The sequence below is a fragment of the Strix aluco genome, chromosome 5, assembly GCF_031877795.1.
Source record: "Strix aluco isolate bStrAlu1 chromosome 5, bStrAlu1.hap1, whole genome shotgun sequence".
NCBI lineage: Eukaryota > Metazoa > Chordata > Aves > Strigiformes > Strigidae > Strix > Strix aluco.
Genome location: NC_133935.1, coordinates 66598669 through 66624535, shown reverse-complemented (window position 1 = coordinate 66624535; position 25867 = coordinate 66598669). Strand labels below are relative to the sequence as shown.

Sequence of the window (25867 nt, the reverse complement as noted above, 5' to 3'; positions counted from 1 at the left end):
GGGTGAGGGTCTCCCTTTCCCTCACCACTACCCCCTGCTTCTGACAGCCACTGGGCTGCGGGAAGCGCCGCCGCACCCGGGCCTGAGCTCCGTTGTGTGCGCTGGGGGCGGCCTGGGGGAAGGAGAGGAGAGGGGAGCCCGGCCCTTCTCCTGCCGGGGTCGTCCGTCCCCGCTGCCTCCAGGTTCCCTCTAGGGCCTCCCGCTCCGCTCCGCTCCCCACCTCCTCCTCCTCCTTGCCCCCCACCCCCCCGCCTCCGCGCCCCTCAGCGGGCGGCAGCTGCCGCCGCGCCCGCCCGGCCCCGCGCGCCCCCAGAGCCGGGCCGGCGCATGCGCGCGGGCGCCGCGCGGTGGCTCCTGCAGGGACGCGGCCGCCGTCGCCGCCCGGGGCCGCCGCCGCAACGTGTTGCGCGCTGCAGCCCGCATGTGTCGTGCCCGTACCGGCTGCCTGCGGCCGCGCCCGGCCGCCCTGCTGCGGCTGCTGCTCCCGGCTCGGCAGGCTCCAGCTGCTCGCTTTAAAACCTTAAAGGACCTCTGCGTTCCCGCATTTCATTCCGGTGCGGCTCTCGCCTCCTCCTCCTCCTCCCCACGACTGCTGCAAGCCCCTTCTTGAATTGCTCTGCACGTTACTGCTGCTTGGTGCAGGCGGGCATTTCCATGCAAGCGCCAGCCACCCGCTGCAATAACAAGCATCAACCCATCATTCGCCTCCCGCTCCGAAGCCGGAGCGATTTTATCACTTGTGGAGGTGCAGGGACCTTTTTCCGGCAGGAAGGTCCAGTGTAAGTTTATTTGCGGCTTCCGCTGTTATTTACAAGTCATCGGTTTTGCTCACCATCCCCTGGGAACCGAGGGAACCGAAGTTGCCAGGTAAATGCCCTCTTCCTTGTCTGCAACACTTCAAGGGAGGGAGCTCCAATCTGTCTTGCTGCATGACTGCTTCGCCGCTATTGTACAGCATGAATTGCAAAGCGGAGGCAGCGTTTAATTGCACAGCTGTCACCGGGCGGCTCTCTTCGTTGCCCGCCTCTCGTGACATTTCTCTGCACGGCTCTGGGGAGAGGAAGGTTGCCTCGAACCGCACGGCTGCCGCCGCGCTGCTGCTGGGGTTGCGGCTGCCCGGCCGCATCCTCAGTCCGGCCCGTTTGCACCGCTCTCCCCAGGGCTGCGGGGGGTGGGCGGGGGGACGCCCCCGGCGGGAGGCCAGGGGTAGCGGCGGGCGGCCAGGGGTAGCGGCGGGCCCCGCAGGGTCAGCGTCCCGCCGGCCCAAACATGGTGCCGCTGCGGCAGAGGGGCCCGGCCGCGGCCCCGCCGTTACCACTGTCGGTGTTGTCCCCGCAGGCCGGGCGGGCGCCGCCCGCAGCCAGCCCGCCGCAGCGCGCCGCCCGTCCCCGCGGAGGCCCGGCGGCGTGAGGCCGCCCGCCGCCGCCGCTTATGCAACACATCATCGATAACCACCCCGACATGGCCACCGCGCTGCTGGCGGGCGAGAAGCTGAAGGAGCTCATCCTGCCGGGGCAGCAGGATGACAAGGCGGGCGCGCTGGCGGCTCTGCTCCTGCAGCTGAAGCTGGAGCTGCCCTTCGACCGCGTGGTCACCATCGGCACCGTCCTCATCCCCATCCTCCTCGTCACCCTCGTCTTCACCAAGAACTTCGCCGGTAAGGACGGCGGGACAGCGGCGCGGGCGGGACGGGGCAGGGCCGGGCCGGGCCCTAATGGCTGCTGAGCGGGGCCGTGGCGCTGAGACGGCGGCTGCTGCCCCTCGCCTTGGCGCCTGGGCGGGCGAGGGCAGCGGCGTCGCGGCGGCGGCCGCTCCCTGACAGTCACCTGTGCCGGGGAGGCGGCCGCCGCCCCTCGCCTTGGCACCTCGGCCCGCGAGGGCAGCGGCATCGTGGCGGCGGCCGCTCCCCAGAGGCCGCCGGCGCTGAGGGGCAGCGGCTGCCTCTCGCCTGAGCGGGCGGGTGAGCACCTTTCCCGCGGGTGGGCAGGGGGCCGCAGCCGCCCCGCCCCGGGCCGGGCCGGGCCGCTGAGCGGCGGGCAGCAACGGCGCCGGGAGGCGTCTGCCGCCCTGCTGCAGCTGAGAGCTGGTGTGGGTGGCACAGAGGGTGGTTTTATGTTCCTTGAGGTGGATCGTGGGCAGGTCCTGAGCTGGACCCTGGCTGACTTCAGCCACTTGTCCTGACGCTAATTCGGCCGTCTACAACACGAGTGTTTAACTGCCCTGCTAGGGAGGGGCAGATGCTCTCATGGAGACCGATAACAATACATGGAGACACATGCACCCTGTGCTTTGCCATATTGTGATAGTGGAAGTCATTGGGGTCTGTATCTGTCGAGGGCCTACATCTTGCATACAGCCAGTAACAGTTTAAAAAGCCACTGTGGAGTCCTTCCAGTCTAGGAAGGTCAAGTTTTGACGAACCTTGAAAATTACTGACCCGGTAAACTGTTATGACACCTTTCGCGCCATTAGTGTGTATGTAAACGTTGTTTTACTTTCTGAAGTACAGGCTTGGTGAGTGTAGCTGCCAGTGCATGACTGCTTTTAAGGTCCCCTCAAGATCCACGTGAAATTAATTATAAGCACTTTAATATACAGGACTGACCTGGCAGTCTGTAGCTTGTGAGGTTAATGGGAATTGGCTGTATTCAATCAGTCTAAGCATACCAGAATCAGGCTCTTGCTTTTCACACTGCTTTGGGATTGACTTCCAACATTTATGTATCCTTAGTACTTGTTTTTGTTCTGAGATAAAGTTAAATTACCTAGAATAACTGCTTGCAAATGGATTTTTGAGATTTTTCTTAATTATAGTTAAAACTTTTTCAGTCTACCTCATTTTTTAAACATACAGTTATATAGTTCAAGATCATCAGCCAGTTAATGAAAAGAGCCTCATTTTTTGGATGGTCATCTGGAAGTATCTCAGACTGTATTTTCAGGGCATGCTGAGCTTGCTAAACATCTGAAAACTGGCTCTTCATAGCAACTGAAAGGCAGGATTCAGGGTCACCTTTGGTGATCCTCTGTAGAATGCAAAAGTTTGGGGATCCCTTCCTCTGGTTTGTAGAGAAGTCAGCTAATAAACAGGCAATCCCAGAGAAGCTAATGAGACTGCATACCTATGTATGTGCCTTCCTACTCTTTGAGATGTACAGGTTTGAACCTCAGCATGCCTGAAGATAACCATGGGTGCAGGAAAGGTCATGCCCCTTCATGTGTGTTCCTTTACATTGTGCAAGTTTCCCATCAGAAGTCCGCTGATGACTCTGCTTGTGCAGATAGCAGTAACTTGTTCTGTATGAACAAATCCTCTGAGACTGCAGATTGCAGAGGAAGCCTCAAGTCTAAGAGGCTCAGATTAATACAGTGGATGTCCCTCTGCAAGTCTAAACTGTGGTCCGCACAAGTATGTGGAAGAGAAGGGGTCTACTGAATTTCTGCATTTGAGTTTATTTTATGCTGTGGAGGACATGTTCTCCATGGTTGTGTTCCAAATTTGTTTTTCAGAAGTAACAAAAACAGTATCATTTGTGTCTGCTTACAGACTGTGTATGCTCATTTGATCCAGTAAGATAAGGGCAGTAACCTATTGTGTCCTGCCAGGGCAAAGCTTACAAGGCAACACAGAAAACATCCTTATGTCTTTGGAAAAATGTGGGACAACACTATTCTGTCATATGATGTCATGTGTTTGTTCAGACGGCCTGCAGTTAGAAAAATAATATGAGAAAAAGGAAAAAATTAAAGATACAAGGGAATGTAATACAAACACTGTAAGGGTCTGATGAAACTAAATAGATTCCTTTTTGGAGTGGAGTTGAAGAGCTCAGGATTAGTGGATTTAGTTCTTCTTCCACAGAGTTCAAGAGCAAAACTTACATTAATTTTAATGTGACCTGAATCACATGTTACTGTGTTAACAAAACAATATTTACTCAACTTCTTTACCAAGTCAAGCTTGTCTGGAGACACTGACCCTGGTAATAACAACAATCTAGGTGGATACATGCTTACTACTGATTCTGCAGTTTGTGTTATATTTCACCTATGCGCTGCCACTGATCTTGAAAAAAATCTAATCTCATTTGCTTGCTTTGGATACTGTTCCCTGTGTGCAATTTAAATAATAGGTGTGAAAGTACAAACTTTGCTGTTGAAATTGAGTAAGGCTCCTGCTGCCCCTTGGTTGTGAATATCATAGTAGCTTCTGAAATTTTGCTTTGGGCCCTTGTGTGCTTATCTGATACTTACCATTATTCCTCATTCTGTTAATGATATCCAGTGCAAGCCATGGAAGGCTACCATCATGCCACTAAACTGAGAACAACCCTATTTCCCGGGGTCCATACGATCTTATTTAATCAGTGTTGATAAAGCTCTTGGAACAGTGGTGTGTGCGCTTGACACATAAAAGTGTAGTTATCAAAAAGCAGTGGTTTCTCACAAAACTTTTTGCTGAGGATTGGAAGAATCTGCATGACAAGTGCGTAGAGGAGATAAGAGCCTCTTATCTCTCTGATACACCTTTGAGTTTATGTGTGTGGGATCAAGTGTAGCTTTCAAGCATAGTCAAGAGCAGCTGTACAGTCTGTGCAACAAGTGTAGTGAGAGCTGCTTGGCCAAGCAGCGTGAGTGTCCTGTGCTGGGAGCGTGCAGAAGGCACCCTGTCATCCCAGGAAGCCTGGACCTCCCAGGGGCCAGAGGCTGCAGTGAAGCACGTATGAAAGCAGAGTTCAGCCCCACAGCACAGGACAAAGAAAGAGTGTGTTGTTTATTTAAAAGATTATAATTAACAACCTTAAAAATCATTATGTCTGTAGTATAATATATTGTATACTGTAGTTTGCCTGTGGGTGAAGATAAAGTTATTTAGTTAATTATGTTGTTTCAGTGCCATGGGCAAAGTCGTTGTTTAGGTTAATGCATTTGCTATTCATGTTAGTGATTTGTTTGTCCTCATATTGGAGTGTTCTGATCTTTACATCACTTTTGAGAAAATACATCACAAATTACTGTTTTAGTAGCATAAAAGGCATGACCTAATTGTTTAGCAGATACTGTAATGATTTTCTGAATAAATCACAATTCAGCTGATCTTAATGTGTTACAAAAGGCTTTAAATTAGGTATTGGGCTTTTCTTTTATTACATGTATCTCATAGAATCATAGAACGGTTTGGGTTGGAAGGGACCTTAAAGATCATCTAGTTCCAACCCCCCTGCCATGGGCAGGGACACCTTCCACTAGACCAGGTTACTCAAAGCCCCATCCAATCTGGCCTTGAACACTTCTAGGGAGGGGGCAGCCACAGCTTCTCTGGGCAGCCTGTTCCAGTGCCTCACCACCCTCATCATAAAGAATTTCTTCCTTATGTCCAGTCTAAAGCTACCCTCTTTCTATTTAAAACCATTGACCCTTGTCCTGTACATACAGGCCCTGGTGAAAAGTCTGTCCTCATCTTTCTTACAAGTCTCCTTTAAGTACTGAAAGGCTGAAGTAAGGTCTCCACAGAGCCTTCTTTTCTCCAGGATAAACAACCCAACTCTCTCAGCCTGTCCTCAAAGGAGAGATGTACCAGCCCTCTGATCATTTTCATGGCCCTTCTCTGGACCTGCTCGAGCAGATCTTTCTTGTACTGAGGACCCCAGAGCTGGATGCAGTCCTGCAGGTGGGGTCTCATGAGAGCAGAGTAGAGGGGGAGAATCACCTCCATTGACTTGCTGGCCACGCTCCCTGTTATGCAGCCCCAGATGCTTACAGTATCCTTACCATCTGACTCAGTGTAAAAAAATGGGCTGTCATCCTTGGTTCGCTTTTAGCCTATAAATCTGTAACATAACCAAAATTTATTGGGAGATAAAATTTTGTTTCCAGGCTTCACTACTAGATGGCAGTGCATTCTGGGTGAAATTTTGCTCTCCACAGAGGGAAGGCATAGGGCATACACACTGCTAGGATGTGCTCCTGAGAGTTAAATTCAGGCTTCAAAAGAGTAAGAGTTTGACTGTTGATTTCAATGGGGACAGGTCTTCACTCTGGTGGCTGAAGTAAGATACAATTCTTGCACTGGCCCCTCTTTTCATAAGAGAAGGTCACTTGGCTAACCTCTTACATTATCACTTCTCAAGTCTCACAATTCTCCTTTAATGTTTTACAAGCAAACCAGTGGGATTCCAGAAAGGACACCCCTAGAAAGTTAATTAAAATAAATCCATGTGCAGTATTTATACTGGACATAAGATCATCATGAAGTCATTTAGGAGCAATAGTCAGTGACCCCACACAAAAAAAAAGCCCACATGAGCACCCACAAGAGAAGAATGAATATTGTTTCCCTTTCTAAAATTCACCCATGGACAGACTTCATATAAAACCAGGACATCCTGTATTTAGGGGCCAGTGTATGTTGACATTGTGGATAAGAAGGTTTTGGAGGCATGTTTTTCTGACCCAGTGGATGGATCTGTATTTAAGTATAATTAGTTTTCTGGAGTCACAGGGCTCTCAGCCCTGGTGAAGGTGCCTACAGAAGGCAGCATAGGCTAAAGGAAGCATCTCCTGTAGCAGTGTCCTTCTTAAGAGTAACAATGCACGCAGTTGGTAGTCCCAAGGGAACTTACTTTGGTTTGCTCTGGTTTTGTTTGGGAATTACTGCTTTGAAGACAGCAATTACATTTTTTATTTAAATATGAATACTAATGTGTTTGAATTTCTGTCAGAACAGTGACATGACCCCCATCACACCCTGTATGTTCTTGGGCATCTGTTAGAGCACTCATGCAAATGTATATGCAGTGCTTTGCAAAGGTCCCTGCTTATATTTGACTCATCAGAGGTTTGATTTCTCATACCTGAAGATCCAGAAGCCTGACTTTTCATTCCCTAGCAGCTTGAACAGTTAGTTATTCCTGTGCAAACTAGAAGTAAAATACAAGCAATATGAGTGGAGAGTTCAGATATGGTAGTACGGCGCTGTCTCAGAGCAAGAATAGGTGACGATACCAGGTGCTGGCTGGTGGAGAAGCAGACTGTACACCTGTAAGTATAGGTTGTCACTTTTGTCCTTCCGTTTCAGCTGCGTTGGAGCCTGCTGGATTGTTCCCTTTCCCACAATAAAGGTTTTGGAGTTCTTTTTATTTATTTATCTATTTATTTATTTTTAAAGAAATCATTTAAAGTGTGTCCTTGTTGAAGCAGACTAGGTTTAGGCTAATATTTAGTGGAAAAATGGCAAAACACCGATAATTAAATGTTAGTAGGTAAGGCTCTAAGATACTTAGTTCTAGTCCAGCTATGGTCTGTGTTGGTGTTCAGCAGTTGGTTTTAGTTATGATGTTTCAGTATCTCCTGTCAAGGCATGGTCAGTCTGGAGAGGTAGGGATCTAGATAAAAAAGGATTCAATACACTGCCTTCCCATTTTCAATTCCTTTCTAAAATGTACAGAATGCGGAGTATTAGACTGCAACATTCATTACCAGTTTTAAGTGGGTCTGTTTGATGTTCCATGTGTTTTTTGTCCATCCTCTACTCTCCTGTTTTTACCATGGAACTAGTACACACAAACCACAGACACAAGTAGGATGCTGCTGGGTCAGCAAGTGCTGTGTTCTGACCTCTGTGACGGGCCACAATGCTACTGGCAGCGAGTGGCATCCTTTTGTAGTGGAGCCTCTCGTGGCATTTGCTGAACTTCCAAGACACTGATCCACAATCCAGTAGATGAAGAGATACTTGGCTTTCATGATGTGCTGCTTAGTTTGTTTGTATTGTTTAATGTTTTTAGTAAGTGGTTTAAATATTCTGGTTCAGTGTTGTGCTGTGTTCAGAAGCAACGCTGTCAGTAATGTCTGTGGGAGGTTCTCTGTGTAAGGAACCAGAGAGTGGTGGGCCCCAAAGGAGAATACATTGCTGTTTCTATTATGTGTTACCTTCACAATATTGAAATATTTTGGGTTCCAAACTTTCAAAAGCTTTAGGACTGATGTGGTCAACTACAGGGATTGCTAAATCATATCCCTCTTGTATAGTGCCTCGTGCTTCTGTTCACAGTGAATTATTCTTTCCATATTGCAATCATGTTTCCTTTTCCCTCAGAAGCTCTTAAATACCAATACTTTATGAAAAGAAAGCAAACCAGTCATCCAGTTGATACTTATACTTTAGTCAAAAGCCAAGCTTTGGCATTGATTTTCTTGCTAGGTTTATAAAACAGTGCCTACAAAATACCAAAAAGTTGCTCATAAATACTGTATTTCTATGTCTCTTAGCAGTTACGTAGCTCAGCCCTCTACCACCCTTCTGCTAGAAAATTCTCATGAGGAAGTAATGGAAGGAGACAGTAAGTTAAATGACTGAAGGGTCAGTTCAAGTTTTTATGCTTTATTTTCTGATTTGTAATCATTTGCATAAGCAATGCTTACTTCACTGTGTAATACAGTATATGCGTGAGTTCAATGTCTTTTTATGCATTTCACCCTACAGTATGTTTGAAATAGTATATGTTGAGGATTTCTGCATAAGATGGAGTTTTATTTTGTATTTCTGGTCAACTTTTCTAATTTGTATTTCTGTTTCCAGTTGTGGACAGGATATTTACATATGCTTACTTAGGTGACTTATCTGATAGATGGCTTTTGATCTTATTTTCCATTTTTTCTCTTTAACTTTATAAAGCCACATATAGTAGGAAAGTGAAGAAGACATTTTTCCAAGTCATTACTGTTAGCGCTAAGAATACAGGGCCAGGTTGTTTTATGTACATGACGACATCAGTGCAGAAATCGGTTCTGACGTGGTATTAGCAGTGAAAAGAGAATTTAAGGAGTGTCTCAATACCACCTGTGTTTAAGTGCTTTCTGATCACATATTTTAAAAAAGAACCAAAATAGTACAAGCAACCACAGGCTGGCTGCAGTTCAGCCACTGGCTGTTTGCACTGCTGATGGAATTTTTCCCAAAGGGTAAGGGCAGTTCACGCACACACAAACACGAGGTGTGCATAAGATACGCGAGCTGGCTCTCGGTGAGTTTTGATCCTTTAATGATTTGCAGTTACACAGCTGAATGTTAAATAGAAAGGTGTTTGTGAGGAAGTGCATGAGCCTCACATATAATCATTCCACTCCAGCTCCTAGTGACTACAGGTACTTTTCTGTCATGAATTCCGTTTCTCAAACTTCATTGACACATACACGTTATCTTTTTTTCATATACACTTTAATGACCCCATTTGCACTATTAACCCCTTCATCTTCTCGAGTGTCACATATGTGGAGAGGTCCAAAATGTGGATGAGATTTAGCTTACTACATGCTTTCAGATAACTTCAACAATTTAACAGATGGTCAAAAATATTTTTAAGAGCTACTTAATTCATTCATCTTTGTCAAGAAGAAACCTTGTGAATAAATAAGAGTAAGGTCGAGACTGTTTTTCAAAGCTACCCTGAAGTATTTGAGCCTTTTTTTTGTTCCTAAACTAGATGAAATTTTGCATGATCTAGAAGAAATCTCAGCTTGTATTGTTTCTTAGAGCTGTAAAACTCTTCAAGAAGAATCTGCATCATCACTGAGTTCTTTGGGTTCTGTCAGTATTAAAAATGACTCCAGTGGGCATCTTCAGTTGGTAAACATGTTTAATTACAAAAGCTGAATAATTTTGCAGTAGGCTGGCATGATTCTTGTAGAGGTTCCCTTTGTTTCACAGGATACAGAATTTATTCTAAGAACAACACTGAAATCAGTACAGCTATTTACATCATCAGGGATTTTGTCCCAGGCATGTTTTATATTCTTGCATTTGAACTGGGAGATACAGCAGTTCGTTATGATAGTAAGGTTTGGGGATTTGTTTGCTTTTCTTTACTGGCACCATGCCTGTCATCCAGATTCTAAATTACCAGAGCAGTGATGCCGCCAGGTGCTGAGATGCGTGGTGTATTTTTTGCAGTTTAGAGCTCAGTGACTATTTCTGGAGCATTTTAGTTATATGCTGAAGTAATTATTTCAGCATGTTGAGGTTGAGGTAACTTATCTTCTGTGGGTCCATGACCTGTTCAGGAGAGCAGGAGACCTCCACACTAAAACTGGCAGAGCCCCTGGAAGCCTTGAGAGACTGATTCTCCTGGCTCTGTTGTGATAGATCAAAACAGTTCTGATACTTCACAAAACCCAATTTCTCTACACGTGGAGGAAGCAGTTTTCCAAAAAGCAGTAGAGCATCCATCTCTGCCTCCTAAATACTATGTTATTAAAATAACATTATTACTTAATGAGCTGACTGTTGGCGGTTTTCTTCTTTTTCAATATGAAGTTTTCTGGGTGCTGTGTTATGCCAAGAGGTACTTAATACAAGCCATCTTTTTCATTTCTAGTCATTAAATAATAATAATGCAATAGAACAAACCTGCTGTTTCCTGTTGCTTCCTGTGTTTGTATTTTGTGCTTGACTCTTGACTTAAGAAGACACCCTTGTCTATGTATCATTGGTTTCACTGCATTTCCATAATTCATTTCACTTTGGCATTTACATGTTCTTGCAGTTTATTTTGGATATTACTCTAGTCCACATTATCATAGTGTCTGGGTGCTTGTGTAGTTGCTTTGGGGTTCCATCTCTAGAGGGGAATTTTTGAACGGCCCGAAAAAAATTTTTTGATCTTTGGAAAACATTAAAACACTTATTTTCACACATTACTTCTTTTCTTGTGCAGAAGATCTGTATGTCACCAAAATTCCACTCACCTCCTCATGTAAGCGCTAAATAGCAGTAAATATTATTCAGATCTCTTTTGTAGGACTGTCTGCATGGCTGAATTTCATTAATTATATTTTGATGAATACATTCTTTTAAATTCAGATCTAACCTTCCCTCAAATCTTAACATAACACAAAGCAACATTACAATACAGTACCTCTATGTACAAATACAAGCATTGTAATTTCCTTCCAAGTGTTTTCTGTGTTTTCACAGAGCTCTCTAGAGCACAGGAAGAAATGCTCCTAGTGATGTTCAACAGTGCAGTCACTATAAATAAGCTCTCTTTCCAATGACGTTAGCACCATACTGCATGGCCATCACATGGTGGATGGTAGCTCATTATTGAGGAAACATTCCTCTATAGGAGCAGCCTAAGGGATTTCATTTAGGTGTTTCTGCACCTTCTGCATAACAGTTGCCATTTCTGGAATAACCTTCTCCAACAGACTTCAACATATCAACCAAGTAGGAGTAGGTATCTTTATCTCCTGAATAACCTGGGCAGGCGTTACAAGTCTTTAAGCCTCAGATTGCTGGTAAGTGAACTTCAGCATACCAGCTAATTTTAGAAGACCAATGTTTATTACATACGGGGAATATAGTTCTGTAAATTTATATATACACTAGGAAGGTGCATTGCTAATTTATTGATTCTGCAGATCCAAAATATATGCAGTTCAAGCAGCAGTCCTGCAAGAAAAAAAGACCCAAATTGTAAATATAGGGACACCTGCTGCTGCCTTTACATTGCAGTTACCCCTGTGGGTAACCCATTACCTATCAGTCTTTGAAACTGCTTATCTACATCTCACCCATTATGACTAATCCTTCTAGAGTATAGGCCAGTAAAACTTACTAGCAGCAGTGGTTTCCGGTCTCATTTCTTTAGGGACTTTCTTTTCAAGGTCTTTTTCTTAAACAGGACAAGTGGTTTCAGAGAGTGGGCAAAAAAGGCTATACCTTACCTTGTTGATCATGGAGAAATTTGTACCTTAGGAAGACTTCATGGGCATGGAACCTATATTCAGATTTGGAAAGAATATTCCCTAAGAAAGGTAAAGGTATTGTCTTTTTGTTTTGATAAAAGTAATAATTCTTAATAATTAGCTTGCTAAATTAAGGCTTAGTTTGATGAATGTTTTCTTATTCATATGAGTAAACTCAGTGAGTTAAATAGGACTGTATGACTACAGTTGATACACAGAAGTAATTTCAGGAATCCATCCTCATGCTGTACTAATTTCTAACCTTTAAATACCCTTTAAATAAAGTAGTTGAAATAAACCAGTTAAATTAAGGGAGTTAGTTTTTCCTTGGCTGTGAAATAATTTGGGTATTAGCCAGCATTTATAAAATCACATTCAAAGTAGAGAGTTACATATTCCTTGTGGACTGTGTGACCGAGATGCAAAACCTGTATAGTGTTCAGATAATGTTATACTTGCTTAGACTACATCTTCAACCTCAGTAACATGAATGTTTTTTGTTCTTTTTTTCCAGAGAGAAGAGGATCAGGGCATTCCTTCTTTTCCGTTTAAAAATTGCTGAAAAACTACTAAATAAATTATTTCTGTTTCTCAAAATAAACAATTTGCTACCAGCTTTCTTGTGCAATCCTTTCAGTACCCAAGATGAATGAGGCATGTATGTCTGATTGCTTACACATACGTGACAAAATGTAAGGAGAACAGTACCGTTGTCAAATACTGGCATTTATTGCTGAATTCAGGGAGTTTCTCATTTATCTTGGCTGTTAGAAACCTGTGTTCTGGCATCTGATGGGCAGGGAGGTTCAGAGATTCTACTTAAACACTGAATCTCTCCTTAGAGTCAGGTGGTGAGGACCGTACAAGGAGTGCTTCAGAGAACTTGACTGGAATGCCAGCTTTTCTTCATAGGCAGGTTGGGCACCAGCATGAGGATGGTTTAGCAGCCCTCTTCAAGAGGGCAGAAAGCCAATTGCTAGGAAGCACTAGGCCTTCAGTGGAGTCTGTAGTATATTTAACCTGATACTTAATTTGGGTCTCCAATATGAGGGTTTAGGCACTTGTCCAGGAGGTGGGAGATCCAGCCTGTTCAGCAGTGCCTAAGCACCACTTCTGCTGCCTATACCCACGTAGAACCATGGTGCTCCAGCTGAAATTTTTGCACAAGAGGCATACTTACCTTTGTGTTGCTGTAGTAAGCATAAGGATTTTAATCTTTTTTTCAATTTTTAATTATATTTTCTGAAAACTGAGTTCCTTTTTTCCTTTTTTTCTGTCTGCTGTTAGAAAATTGTGTTATTTCTTCTGCATTACTGAATTATTGCACTAGAATGCTGAAATCGTGCAACTCAGTTGGAAGATTAATGAGGTGTCATTTCTTTTTCCGGAGTACATTCTAAAAGCTGGAGGTCACAGGAGACATACACATTTTATTATTATGGTTTATATTTTGCTTTGGGTGAATATACTTTATTTCACTGGGAATACGGTAGGTGTGAAAAGTCATTTGCCCTTTTACATAGGGGCATATACTGTTTATTACTAATATTTTCCTTTCTTACTTTTTAATGGCTACCAAAAGCATTGTAAATGTGTTGTCCATATCTATTTAAATAACTTTTGCTCATAATAATATTTTATAAGCTTGAAATTGACCCCCCCATACAGCATTAGTTCTTCAAAGAGAGATGCACATGCCAAATTTTATGCACTGTGAGTAATCCCATCGGCTGCAAAGGAACTGCCCAATGCATGAAGTCACTTAAGTCTTTTTAGGAGCAGGTCTATTTTTTTACAGTGTTGAATACTAAGAGATTGACATTGTAATCTTTATTTTTAAGGAGCAAGTGAATGTGTTAGATGCAATTCACTCACTTTCCCAGGAAGACTTACAAAAACTTGAACTTTGCAAAGGTAGTGGCAAATGATACATATCTACAGCTTCATCATGCCTTCTTGACAGTGTCATTTCTGTGTACTATACACCAGCTCACATTTTTTTGCAAGGGTTTTTTTTTTTTATAGATAGGCAAATACACATACATGCATGCGTGTGCACACACACACACGGAGCCTCCTTGGTGAACTGTGCTGCTGATATCTCTTCCTTCTGTTGAGATGCAGTATTGAGGCCTGAGCTCTAGCCACTTGTATTTCAATGATAGCCTTCTAGCCATATTTTACCTAACGTGTACTTGGTACAACTGGTCATTGCATTCACTTTTGGAAATGGCCATTTCTCAAAAGTGAGAAAAATTACTCCTGCATGAATCAGATGTTCTTGCTGGACATAACCTAAAGAAAAAAAAAGTTCACCTTAAGGACAATCAAGCATTGAAGCAGGTTGCACAGGCAGCTTGTGTAGTCTCCATCTTCGGAGGTTTTCAGCCTGACAAAGCCCTAATCAAACTGATCTGAACTCAGTCTTCACCCTGCTTTGAGCGGGATGTGGGACATGGTAAGTTCTGAGGTTCCTTCCAGCGTTTCCATGATTCTGCATTGGGGTTTAACTTCAGGGAATGATCTAGGACAGCAGTTACCAGATTTTTCCATTGGTAACTCCATTTCCAGGCCTGAGATTCATTTTTTGCAGTGGGAAGTTTCACGGGGGTTCCAACTCCAAACGTCAGCACCCCAGACCCTCACTTGAGGAATTTCAGAACTTAGAGTATTTTATCTCTTGGTTGAAATTAAGCAGGAGATTTCTTTTTCTAACATGTCTTCATGCCTAGCACCTGCAGCCTGACAAACAGTGTTTAATTCGGGGCTCTTGAAGAGGGCAGCTGAATGTATACTAAAGTATATGGAGGTTGGGGACCCACTCAGAGGAGGTGGTTGACCTTGACTTGGGAACAGTAGGAGTGGGAGCCTGCAGAAAGCCCATAAGCATTTCTCAGAGCCTTTTACTCTGCACAAGCAGACTTGGCAGCTCCTAGCTTACATACTTTGCCTTCACTCCTTCTTTCCATACTGTCTGTTTAGATTCTTTCTAAAGAGTTTTTTGAGCACGGCCCCTTCCTTCATCCCTCTCCTTACCTTGGCCCTCTTCTCGCAACCATGCACTCTCTTTCATTCCCCTAAAGTATGCCTTTTGTACCACAGTACGTCCTGCAAGTAATTTTTCTCCATTCAAATAGTATTTAAACTGATGGGATGAGATGGTACAGAATGGAGCATGTGAAAAAACTTAGCGGCCAAGGGATTTTAATTTTTCAAGTGGCATGACACAATCAATTATATTACACAACTAAGTGATTCTGTGTTGATTATTTCATCTTGTTTGCATGTCCAAAAAATTCAGTGAGATGTCTCTTTTCCTTATTCATGAGAATAGTTTTGTGGACTTCTGGAAAATACTTACATGCATAGTGAGCAAAATAAAATGTATTTATGTACAACTGTTGAAAACATCTGATGTAATGCTCCTGTGATCATCTAATAGTATCGAAAAAAAGGGAAGCCTAAGCTTCTTAGTATGCATCTTTATACTCAAGCCAGTATGAGGTAAAATATTAATATACTTTATAATATATTAACATCAAGGACTTTTTTTCTAATGTAGTAATTATTTCTGCACAGCATTAGCACAGGGTTACTTAGTCTACTAAAAATTGTTCAAAAGGATCATTTCCTGGGAATGAGTGACTGTAGGAAAGTATTACTGAAGACAGGATTTTTTCTTAGGTATTCCTAGTGATGTTTTCTGAAACTGTGTTGAACTTCATATTCTGGCATGCAGTTAACACATTTGTGTAGGTGAACCTAAGGGCAGACCTTTAGACTTTGAACTTACTGAGATTTTACTCTGAGCATCAGAACTAAAAATCTTGCAGCAAGCCATCACATTTAATGCAGAAAAGTTGAGTTTAGTATTCCAGACACCGATGACAATGACAGCTTGGTTATCTTACTTTTTTTTTTTGCCTTTGCTACAGATGCACATGTGTGCAAATCACAGATACATGTTCACCCTGAACCACCTTTTCATTATTGTTTGGAACTGGCAAAAGAATATTTTGGAGGTTATGACCTTGCTCTCTTTTTTTTTTTTTTGTAGGAATTTCTGTCTTTTGGGCTCACAAGAATGTATCTATCAAGGAGAGTGAAGGGATAGATTATATTTATGGGCTTAAGCCTAGACAACATTGAAAAGACAACCAAGTCCACTCAGCCATAATAATGTATCCTAAGCTTTTAAAAAAATTTTCTTTACAGCACCTTGCTCTATTGTCTTTTCCTACACAATTGAATAGTTACACCATATGCAATTAAACTGCACAGTCTTGGGAAAAAGCTGCATTTCACAGTGGCTGGAGTGGTTATATGAAAAAGAAACTTCCTAAATTGCTTGAGGATTTTCAGGGTGAAATAAGAATATCAGTAGAAACTTTCTATATTTATGAATACAAAGTTAAAAGCAAATACATTTTTTTTTATATTGCATGATCCAATGTCAGAGCTATGATTTTAACACTGTTACAGCCTTTTTTTTAATGCTACTTACCTATCAGGAGAACACTGTAAAATAAAAAAGTACATCTGCATCTGCCATGCCTTCTTGAAACTGCATTAAGCAGGGCCGTCACTGCTAGAGTGAGCTACATGTGTGAGAACAACCTTTTACTCCCCTGTCCTTATCAGATCTGCATGTTGAGATCCAGCTATATGTTACTGCCATCTTTCATAACAAACAACATTAGTTATTGACATGGTGCCTTTCTTTTTCATTTATTCCTGATTGACACAGATTGCAGTAGGGGAGAAACAGGTCCCTGCTATGATGAGATCAAACACCTTCATGGTGCTAAATGCCAGGTTAAATGCTGCTACCGACTGAGAAGTAACATTCACAAAAGCTAAGTGAAACCTAGGGGCGATCTTGGTTGGCAGCCTTTTGTCAATGAAGAGAGACAGGCTCCTCCAGGCAACAGCTACATTAGTCTTTTGCTTTGAATCATTGTCTGGAAGGGTATTCCTGTCTTCTCCATTGTGTGGACTGTTTTCTAAGATGAATGAGCTTCCTAAGGCTGATGCTGTGGTTTGGGAGTCAAGTCCCATGCTGAGAACTAAATTCTCCTGTGGAATAACTTTACCAAATCAGTGGCATTCAGTGACAGTGAGTATGGTTCAAACATTTTAGAAAAAAACATTTGAATAAAATTGCATTGTAACCCCACTGCCCCCACTTCAATCAGTTATCAAAAATCCCACTGACTTCACTGAGGATTGGGTTTCATCTAAAAGGTCTTGGGATTTGCATGGCATATAATGAAAATCATGTCAATTTAACAAATATGCAAAGAAAATACGAGACTAGCATCAACAAATAAAACATTGATTAGGAGTGGGGCGCCATGCTCAGCTATCCCAATAAATTAAGAGATCTCTCACAACTTACCAGGCAATGGGAGCAGCTAAAAAAAATGTTTAACATAGGAAAAGGAAGCAAATTCCTGTAAAATGACATTTGCTTTCTTTACTGGGCTGGGCAGTCCCATTTTTGAAGTAGCCTCTAATGAAGCTCTTCAGACTTTTCTCACTGAAGCAATGACAATGGCTAGAGTGCAGAGTTAGTCTCTAAGTGATCTGTCCAACATAAATGTAAAGACATTTTGATTTGTTTCCTTTTTTTATTTATAAAATAAATATATGTTTCATTGTTATTGTATGTATACAATTTTGGCAGAAGTCACCTTAGCTTTCAGGTCTCAGTGAAGAGAACTGTTCGGTTTATTTGATAGTAGCAACTGATACATGAATCCAAATATAATCCTTATGGATGATTTGTATGAATACTCGTTGTCTTCCCAAGTATTCCTGGTGTTGAGACCTAGGAGAAATGAACGCATGTATGTCACAGAAAACTGGGTTTCATATTGGCAGGTTCTTCTGAGCTTAGGGACACCCAATTCAAAATATTTCTGCTTACGAGAAATGCACCACACTTCTTTGCCTTTTTTTTCCCATGGGAATATTTTCACATAGGAATCTACTTTGTCTTCTGGGAAATCATACAGTAACTCTTTGATAGTAGGAATTGAAATATTTTGTATGCATCCCTTCATGAGTAGGGTTGGGAGGGCATGTAATTACCAAAACCAAGAGAGTCAATGAGCATTTTTCTTGTAACACATGGTTGTAAATACACAAAAACAGTCTAAATGGGAAGCTGTGTAACATTAGAGTACTTTAAGCTCTCCTCTGAGGTTAAAGTTAGATCATTTTAAAATAGTCTTCAAAAGTGATTTTAAAGAATTTGCAGGGTTTGCTCACTTTACATGCTGTCTTGGATAGCATCATTTATTCTATCAACTGTTTAAATTGGTTGTATTTTTAGAAAAGAATACTCACTGAATCACTTTAAAAAAAATTTTTTTGTGCAGTCCTTGGCACATAGATCTCTGTAGGTCACAGAAGAGGTTTACACCTCAACACTTTACCAAAGAACTAGTAAATGCTTTTGATTTGCTCTCATATGAGAAGTAGTTGGTCAAGTGAGGAGTACTCTGTTAAGCCAAAAGGATTAGGGTTTTGCTTGCCTAATAATTTTTAATATTTTATTTATTGTCATCAAATGACATATTTTATTATTTCTCTTCATGATTTGTATTATTAAGACAACAGTACCACCAGTCTCTTCCAGTGAGCTGTTCTCGATCTGAATTGTAGACTGTGTTCAGAACTGCAGCAAGCTTGGTGTTCTTGAGCGATTCTCAATTCAAGAGAACATGCCTTCTTCCATTTTAGGAAGTTTTTTAAAGGTGTACCAGAACACTGTAAAATATATTCCCTTTGTTCTACCTGCCAAAACATGAAAATATGGTCTTCTTTGAAGACGGTGTTTTGATAATGGTCTTGTTCTTTGGGCAATTAATACTGTTCCAACTTTCACAAGTTTTTCTATCTTTCTTGTATTGCTAGAAAAATGACATTGTATAAGAACATAACTTACCTACTGGGTCAAGACAAAAGTCCTTTTAGCCCCACATCCTGTCTCTGATGATGGCAAAAAACAAATGCTTGGGAAGGAGTGTTAAAATAAACAAGCATATGGTGTTCCTTCCTTTGATAAACCCACCTTCCAGCAGCCTGTGGCTTAAACATGTCCTGAGAGAAAAACTGCATCACTATCTGTGTATTTAATAATCCTTGCTATAGTTTTTCTTCCATTACTTTGTCTGATTACTTTCTTAATCCACAGTGTTTGTTTCTTCCATAATACTGTATGACAGCAAATTCCACCATTTAATTGTACATTGTGTAAAAAACAATGTTACAGTTTCAAATGTAGAATTAAATTTTCATAGTGATAAATACATTTAACACCACATTCTGTCCTGGTCAGTCACACTTTAACTCAAGAGTGTTAGCTGAGAGGGATATAGTTGACTAAATGTTTGTATGTCTTTAAGATTTAATTTTTTCTACCATATCCAATGGGTAGACTTTGTTAATAAGGACTAAAAACTTGCCTTCAGCTACATCTAACTTATTTCTATTTAGAATATTTAGCTGGGATGAACCTTTAATTTCACCTAAATGAGCCTTTCAGCATTTGCACGTAACATCCTCAGCTACTGTATAGTGGATATCAGGACTTTCAGCTTTACAGAGTTTAGGTCATAGTTGATTAGAATACTGTTTTCAGAGAGTTAGTTAAACCAAAATACATATTTCTTGCTGACATTTCTAGCTCAGGTTCATTCTAAAACCTCCAGGTAAATTGTTTTGCTTGGGGCTTGTGAAGATGTGTGCAGGCTGAGCTGTCTAACAGACATGGAGGGCTTAACGGTCATGCAAAGATACAGTAAAATGAAATTGATATAATTTGAAATGTTTATTTTCCAGAGCTCCTTTTGTAGGTTAAATGCACAGCAGTGACTTTTCTCTCTGTTATACAGAGGAGCCAATATACTGTTATACACCACACAACTTCACCCGCGATCAAGCCTTGTATGCCAGAGGATATTGTTGGACAGAATTAAAAGATGCCTTGCCAGGAGTTGATGCCAGCCACTGGCCCTCCTTGTTTGAGCATAAGTTCCTACCTTATGCACTGCTGGCTTTTGCTGGGATAATGTACATTCCAGCTCTGGGCTGGGAATTTCTGGCCTCCACCCGACTGACTTCAGAGCTTAATTTTTTGCTTCAGGAGATCGATAACTGCTACCACCGAGCAGCTGAAGGGCGGGCACCAAAAATAGAGAAACAGATTCAGTCCAAAGGCCCAGGGATCACCGAGAGAGAGAAGAGAGAAATCATTGAGAACGCAGAGAAGGAAAAAAGCCCTGAACAGAACTTGTTTGAGAAATACCTGGAAAGAAGAGGACGAAGTAACTTTTTAGCTAAGCTTTATCTAGCGAGACATTTGTTCATCATCTTTTTAAGTATTATACCAATTACATACTTATCCACCTACTATGCTACACAGAAGCAGAATGAATTTACATGTGCGCTAGGAGAGCCTCCAGACAAAACAAGCAGCTCCAAATTGCACATCAGAGTGAACTGTAAACTGCCATCTGTCCAGCTCCAGCGAATTATTGCTGGTGTAGATATCGTTCTCCTCTGCTTCATGAACTTGATAATCCTCATCAACTTAATTCACCTCTTCATATTTCGCAAGTCTAACTTCATATTTGATAAACTGAACAAAGTTGGAATAAAGACCAAGAAACAGTGGCAGAAGTCCCAGTTTTGTGATATCAATATTTTGGCCATGTTTTGTAATGAAAATCGGGACCACATAAAATCATTGAACCGTCTGGATTTTATTACAAATGAAAGCGATCTGATGTATGACAATGTGGTACGCCAGCTGCTGGCAGCATTGGCCCAGTCCAATCATGATGCCACTCCAACCATGCGTGATTCAGGGATCCAAACGATAGACCCAAGTGTTGATCCAGCAGACATTGATGCTAATGAGCAGCTCATCATTAAGAGACCAAGGAAGAAGATGAAATGGATCCCAACTACCAATCCCCTTCCTCAACCATTCAAGGAACAGTTAGCCATTATGAAGGTTGAAAACCATAAACCTGAAAAACCGAAGCCTGTGCGGAGAAAAACAGCAACAGACAGCCTTATAGCTCCTTTGTTAGAGTCCGCTGCAAAAACCTCACAGCAGTCATCCGCTCATAAAACTGAGCCAAATGCCATCCCAAGCACAAGCAGTGAAAAAAAACACACACGACACTTTTCCTTGGATGTTCATCCGTATATACTTAGTAGCAAAAAACCCAAGCCAGAGATTCAAGCCATCCCCTCAATGCCTACATCAAAAAGCCAAGAGGGTGGATTTTTAAACCAGGAAGAGAATGTCGTAGTACACGTTACCTCCTCTCTCAAAGGTACAGTATGCCATAATGCCCATAACACCTCCACAGACCATAATTTGCATAGCAATCTTCAGGAACTCAAAGCTTATCTGAACTGTTTGACCTACCTTGGTAGATTTTGGGATAGCTAATAATCTTAGGGCTTGCAGGCCTCAGAAATAGAGGTTCTCTCTTTAACACCTACATGGAGGATAAGGATTATTACAGGTAGAGCTGTACAAAACAGCCTGTAGGCTGTCGGTGTGGGTAATTTTTCAAATGTAAGCAGATTTTCACAATTACAAATGTGGTCATGCCTTGCTAAGGAAATGAGGAGAGTTTGGCCTCTGTGACACCCTTCCTGCTCTACCAGCACCTGACATGTTTCAAACCTGCCTTATTTTCAACTTGTATGGAAACTGCCATGTTAGATGACCAGCACTCTGACTAGTAATAGCCACTTAGGAGTGTGTGACAAACTGTGCTAATGGCAGTTAAAGCTGCCTGTAGAAAAAATTCTTTTTAACTACCAATTTTAGGGGTTGGCATGTGTTTGTCACCTAGAAAATCACAACTCAGATCATTGATATTGTTCTTCATGCAAGAGATGTTCTAAATTGCCCTCTGTCTCATGTGGGCCAGAGAATGGATTGGTCTGAAGTGTGGGTGCTGGTCAGGGATGTAGAAATTCTGCCATTCCCTTCCCGTGTGGCCTTGCACGAGATGCTCTTTGTGTGCCTCAGTTTCCTGTGTGTGTCTTGGAAATCCTGTCCCTTTCTTACCCCAAAGGAGTGTTTTAAATATATCAGTAATTGTCAGGTGCTAGTGTGATAAGGAAAGCCGTGTGAGCATTAAGAAAAATGATAGATCAGTAGATAAACTGATAGACAGATATCTTGTTTATTTTTGTAAGCTACTGACATAAGAAAGAAGCACTATGCAGTTGAAGTTACAGAAAGATTTGTATGTACTTAAAGCAATGGCTCTCATCTCATTACAAGCTAAGACCTCCCTCTGGGCTTCGACAGACTGACAGCTACCGTCACCCCACTGCCCAGCAAAGAAGTGATTTGAGGTATAAAAGTTTCTGTCACTTCCAAATCCCTATGCTCCTTAGAGCCCTCCAACTCCCCAATGTGCATGTGAGCTATTCTACAGCATTCCTTCTCCAGTCACCTGCTCTGATTTCAACTCCTCAAAACTACTGGGGTTTTCTGGTCTCAATTACCTTCATCTAAATTAGTGGTTGAATATTTTAAGGGCAAAAAATAATTACTGTAGTTTTGGGGGTCTGTTATTCCCCATTCCCATTAAAAATTTTCAGCTTTGCTTTTGAGTTAGACCTACATTGCAGTCCATCAGGTAAGGTAAACTTGTAATTTCTGGAAAGAGACATCAGTTAATGTCAAATTGCTGAGTTCTTTCTAAAGACAAGTGGCTTACAATGTGTAAACCACTAGTTTTTCCCATTGAAAGTATCAGTGCTTTTTGTATTCCATCCTGTGGATTTCAACAGTCATAATGTTTGTCAAAACATTAAATCATAACATTTATAAAACACCTGCCAGACTGTAGAGGGGAATAAAAGATACTTTTCAGTTGTTTTTTGTTCATTTTATGAAAATACCATTCACATAAGGAAGCATGAGCATGCGTAAAAAAGAGTGAGATTTACAAAACCCATTTGTTGTTTGTCCTGTTTCCCTGAGCTTACAACCCGTTTGTTTTGAAACAGTCCTGTTGGATTTCTCAAAGGGTCCCAAGAAAATTCATTTCTGAGTCCACTCCTGCTCCCACAGTGGCAAAACTGCCAATGACTTTTATTGGTTCAGGACACTCCTCTCTGATGGACTGGAAGGGTGAAAGACTACCTGTCTTTTAAATGGCTGTTTTGTTTTCTTTTAGACACCCCTCATCCTGCAAAAGAGATCCTGTACTCATCTGAGACATGCAGAACTGTGCCTGCTGCTGGGGCTTTTGTCACATGTAACCACAACCATATAGCCACAGCTGCTGCTGCAACGAGTATGACTTTGAACCAAGTCAAGCCAGAGCCAACACCTGCACTGAACTGCAACCCAGCCCACCCTTTGCTGCACATCAACACACTGTACGAGGATCACGAGGAGGAGGTTTCAAACATAATAGACAATGGTATTCACTCACCAACTGACACCGGGGAAATTCTCTCCATCCCTACCCCAAAGCAGATAAGGCTGGCAACATTTGATGAACCAATGGCAATCGTGAGCTCGGTGGAGTACTGAAGACCCCTGGGCTGCACAGCTGCGCCCTCGTGGCCAGGCCCAAGAGCACTGCAGTGTGGACCATGGTCCCCGCAACGATGCAGTTCACTGCATGAGCATGGAGAGTTTTCACACAGCCTATAGCTTTTGGTAATAACACCAAACGGTTTTTCAGGTTCACATCATGAGCACTGTCAGTCATTTGCAAAACAGAATAAAGAAAATCTGGTGGAAATAGACCTTTAACACCAAGACAACCATTAGCTCTAGCTCTAAACTATAGCTTCCTGATTTAAACGGGGATTAGCACAATTTATGAACATTAAGAGTCTGATGGCATGTCACAGCAATTTTAGTGAGTGTTTGAATCCTTTGCATTCAGAATCAGTGATTAAAGTTAAAACAATGTGGAGGTGAGGTATACTTTTTTAATGGCAGCAGTTAAATAAGAGGTTTTTTCTAAGCAGAGAGGGTTTGTTTTCAATTCAGGATTATGAAAAAGTTATATGCAACAAAATTTTTGTTTGTTTGTTTCTTTAGCTCACTAATGTTGGGCTTGATGGAGACTTAGCTGAAAGGGCCTTACTACCACCAGCATTTAAGTGCAAAAATATTGATACACTCAATCTTTTGCATTTATAAATGAAAATACCTGAGGTATGCCCCGCCCTTGAACAAGCTTATATGTTTGATGGAAGATGATGAAATGAAGAGTTTATTTTTTTAAATATATTTTACCATGGGAAGAATTACTTTAATAACTTTTCAAACCAGGTGTTGCTTTTAACAAAATGTGTAGAAAAGAGTCATTGTAGCTGCTTATTTTTTCATAGTGTATTTATGAACCAGGTTAGAAACTTTCATGGGTGCTTCACTGATACGAAAAATCTTAGGAAGGTTGTTACAAAATATGTTAAAAAATATGAAACCAGCAAAACTGTTTTCAAATAACACACAGTTGAAGAAGTCTGAATTTATGTCTGCAGACTTGGCTAGTCCTTGATTCAGCAAACACTTAAGGCCGTGATGGCACTGAAACGATTCATATGTCTAAAGCTAAGCACACACTGAAATGGCTTTGCTGGATCTGGGCTCTAGTGCAGGCAGACAATAATCCTGCAGTATGTGCTAGCACTCTGATTCAATATTTGCCTTCCTTGGCTCAAAGCACATCTTCATGCCCATCTTCCTATAACTACGGTATGTGTGATTTAATAGAAAACTCTAGTATAACTAAAACATCTATTAAAAGTGTATCATGCAATAACCATTCTCAGCAAAAATAGTGAAACAAAAAGTGACTGTGTTAAAATAATATTCCTAGCTGCATTAAGAATTATGGACTGTGTGTGTTTGCTTCAAAATTATATATAATGGTAGAAAAAATATGCAGCACAAATATGGGACTGAAATCTTGAATTTATTTTTAATTTATTACCTCAGACATGGATATATTATACCAATATTAATTAAAATAGCACTGAAAATAAATACCTATTATTCTGAATAGTTTAATGTGTACTACTTCCTAGCTCAGTTATGTACAAGTGGGATTTTATTATAAGCAGTAGGTGGGACATGTAAAGCTACCATTCCCCCCTACATTAGCTCAGTTATGCCCATCCTTTTTGACCTGAACAGCCAAATACCAAAAAGGCAGCAAGCCACAGGACACATACCACAGACAGGGGAGGGGGTGCTGGGGACAGAGGAAAGACCTGGCTGTAACACCCTGAGGTCTTGGTGCAGGGCAGTGTGGAGCTGATGGGGGACATGGAGCTGGGGCCAGGGCAGCTGGGATGATGGCTGCAACAACTCCTGCTGGCTTGTCTCCTTCCAGCTCTGGGGATGTCGATGTTCTCCTGCAGCCCACAGCAGAGCTGTCTGCGTGAGGCAGCCGTGGGATGAGCAGGGATCTGAGCAGTTTGTATGCTCCCTGTGGCTCCAGGGCCGAAGGTTGGTCACCCCACTTGTAACACGCAAACAAAAGCTGCAGGGTGTTCAGCACCACTGCTTGCATGACTGATAAACTGGTGTGACTTTTAACAAATCTGCACCTGCGTAGCCAGGGCCTCATTCTACCCCAGGTACAGGAGGAAGCATTCTGCAGTGAGGCAGCCTAGGAGTGGAGCATCACCTGTGACGGGACTACAAGCAAGGTCTCTGCCTGGCCTGACGGGTCACTGCCATCCCTTCAGAGTCACCTGAGAGCAATGGCACATAGAGATAGGAGGTGAGCCAAATGTCCCACTACATCCTATTCACTTAGATGAATACTGTAGTTAGAATTATTTTTTCAGGCAATTTAAAACCATTATAGTTAAGTACTTGTTAAACACCAATAAATAATTAGAAAAACTATGGGAAATTTCTTTAAGAAAATCAGGAACCTGTTAATAAAAGCAGAGAGGAAGCATAGGACCCTGAGGCCAGATGTAAAGAGATGTAACTCCCTTATGCCACTGTACTTTCAATTGCCAGAAGGCAACGTGATGAATTTTTCCTGGTTGCAGCAGCTCAGCTGACAGTGTTACAAATGCATGGGGAAATCCT

The 25867-nt window shown here is 42.1% G+C and overlaps 1 protein-coding gene across 7 annotated transcripts; it reads left to right on the top strand.

Annotated features, from left to right (window-relative positions):
• Positions 1–336: 336 nt before the first annotated feature.
• PANX2 (pannexin 2) lies at positions 337–25529 on the top strand. Of its 7 annotated transcripts, none has more exons than XM_074827694.1 (6): positions 1537–1657; positions 8275–11298; positions 11685–11817; positions 12263–12440; positions 19650–21101; positions 22974–24821. In XM_074827694.1, the coding sequence occupies exons 5-6, from the start codon at positions 19826–19828 to the stop codon at positions 23333–23335; spliced, it is 1638 nt and encodes a 545-aa protein (XP_074683795.1). In that variant the 5' UTR covers positions 1537–1657; positions 8275–11298; positions 11685–11817; positions 12263–12440; positions 19650–19825; the 3' UTR covers positions 23336–24821. The 7 variants fall into 7 exon arrangements, with proteins under 7 accessions (XP_074683791.1, XP_074683793.1, XP_074683790.1 ...); XM_074827695.1 differs by having other exon boundaries at positions 1542–1657; positions 8272–11298; XM_074827690.1 differs by lacking the exons at positions 8275–11298; positions 11685–11817; positions 12263–12440 and adding exons at positions 337–867; positions 25402–25529 and having other exon boundaries at positions 1339–1657; positions 22974–23222.
• Positions 25530–25867: the final 338 nt, after the last annotated feature.

Coding starts and splice junctions, on each gene's coding strand:
- PANX2 (XM_074827689.1), top strand. CDS start 1,432: ATGCAACACATCATCGATAACCACCCCGACATGGCCACCGCGCTGCTG. Junction 1,658..19,649: donor CTTCACCAAGAACTTCGCCG/GTAAGGACGGCG, acceptor TCTGTTATACAG/AGGAGCCAATATACTGTTAT. Junction 21,102..22,973: donor CGTTACCTCCTCTCTCAAAG/GTACAGTATGCC, acceptor GTTTTCTTTTAG/ACACCCCTCATCCTGCAAAA.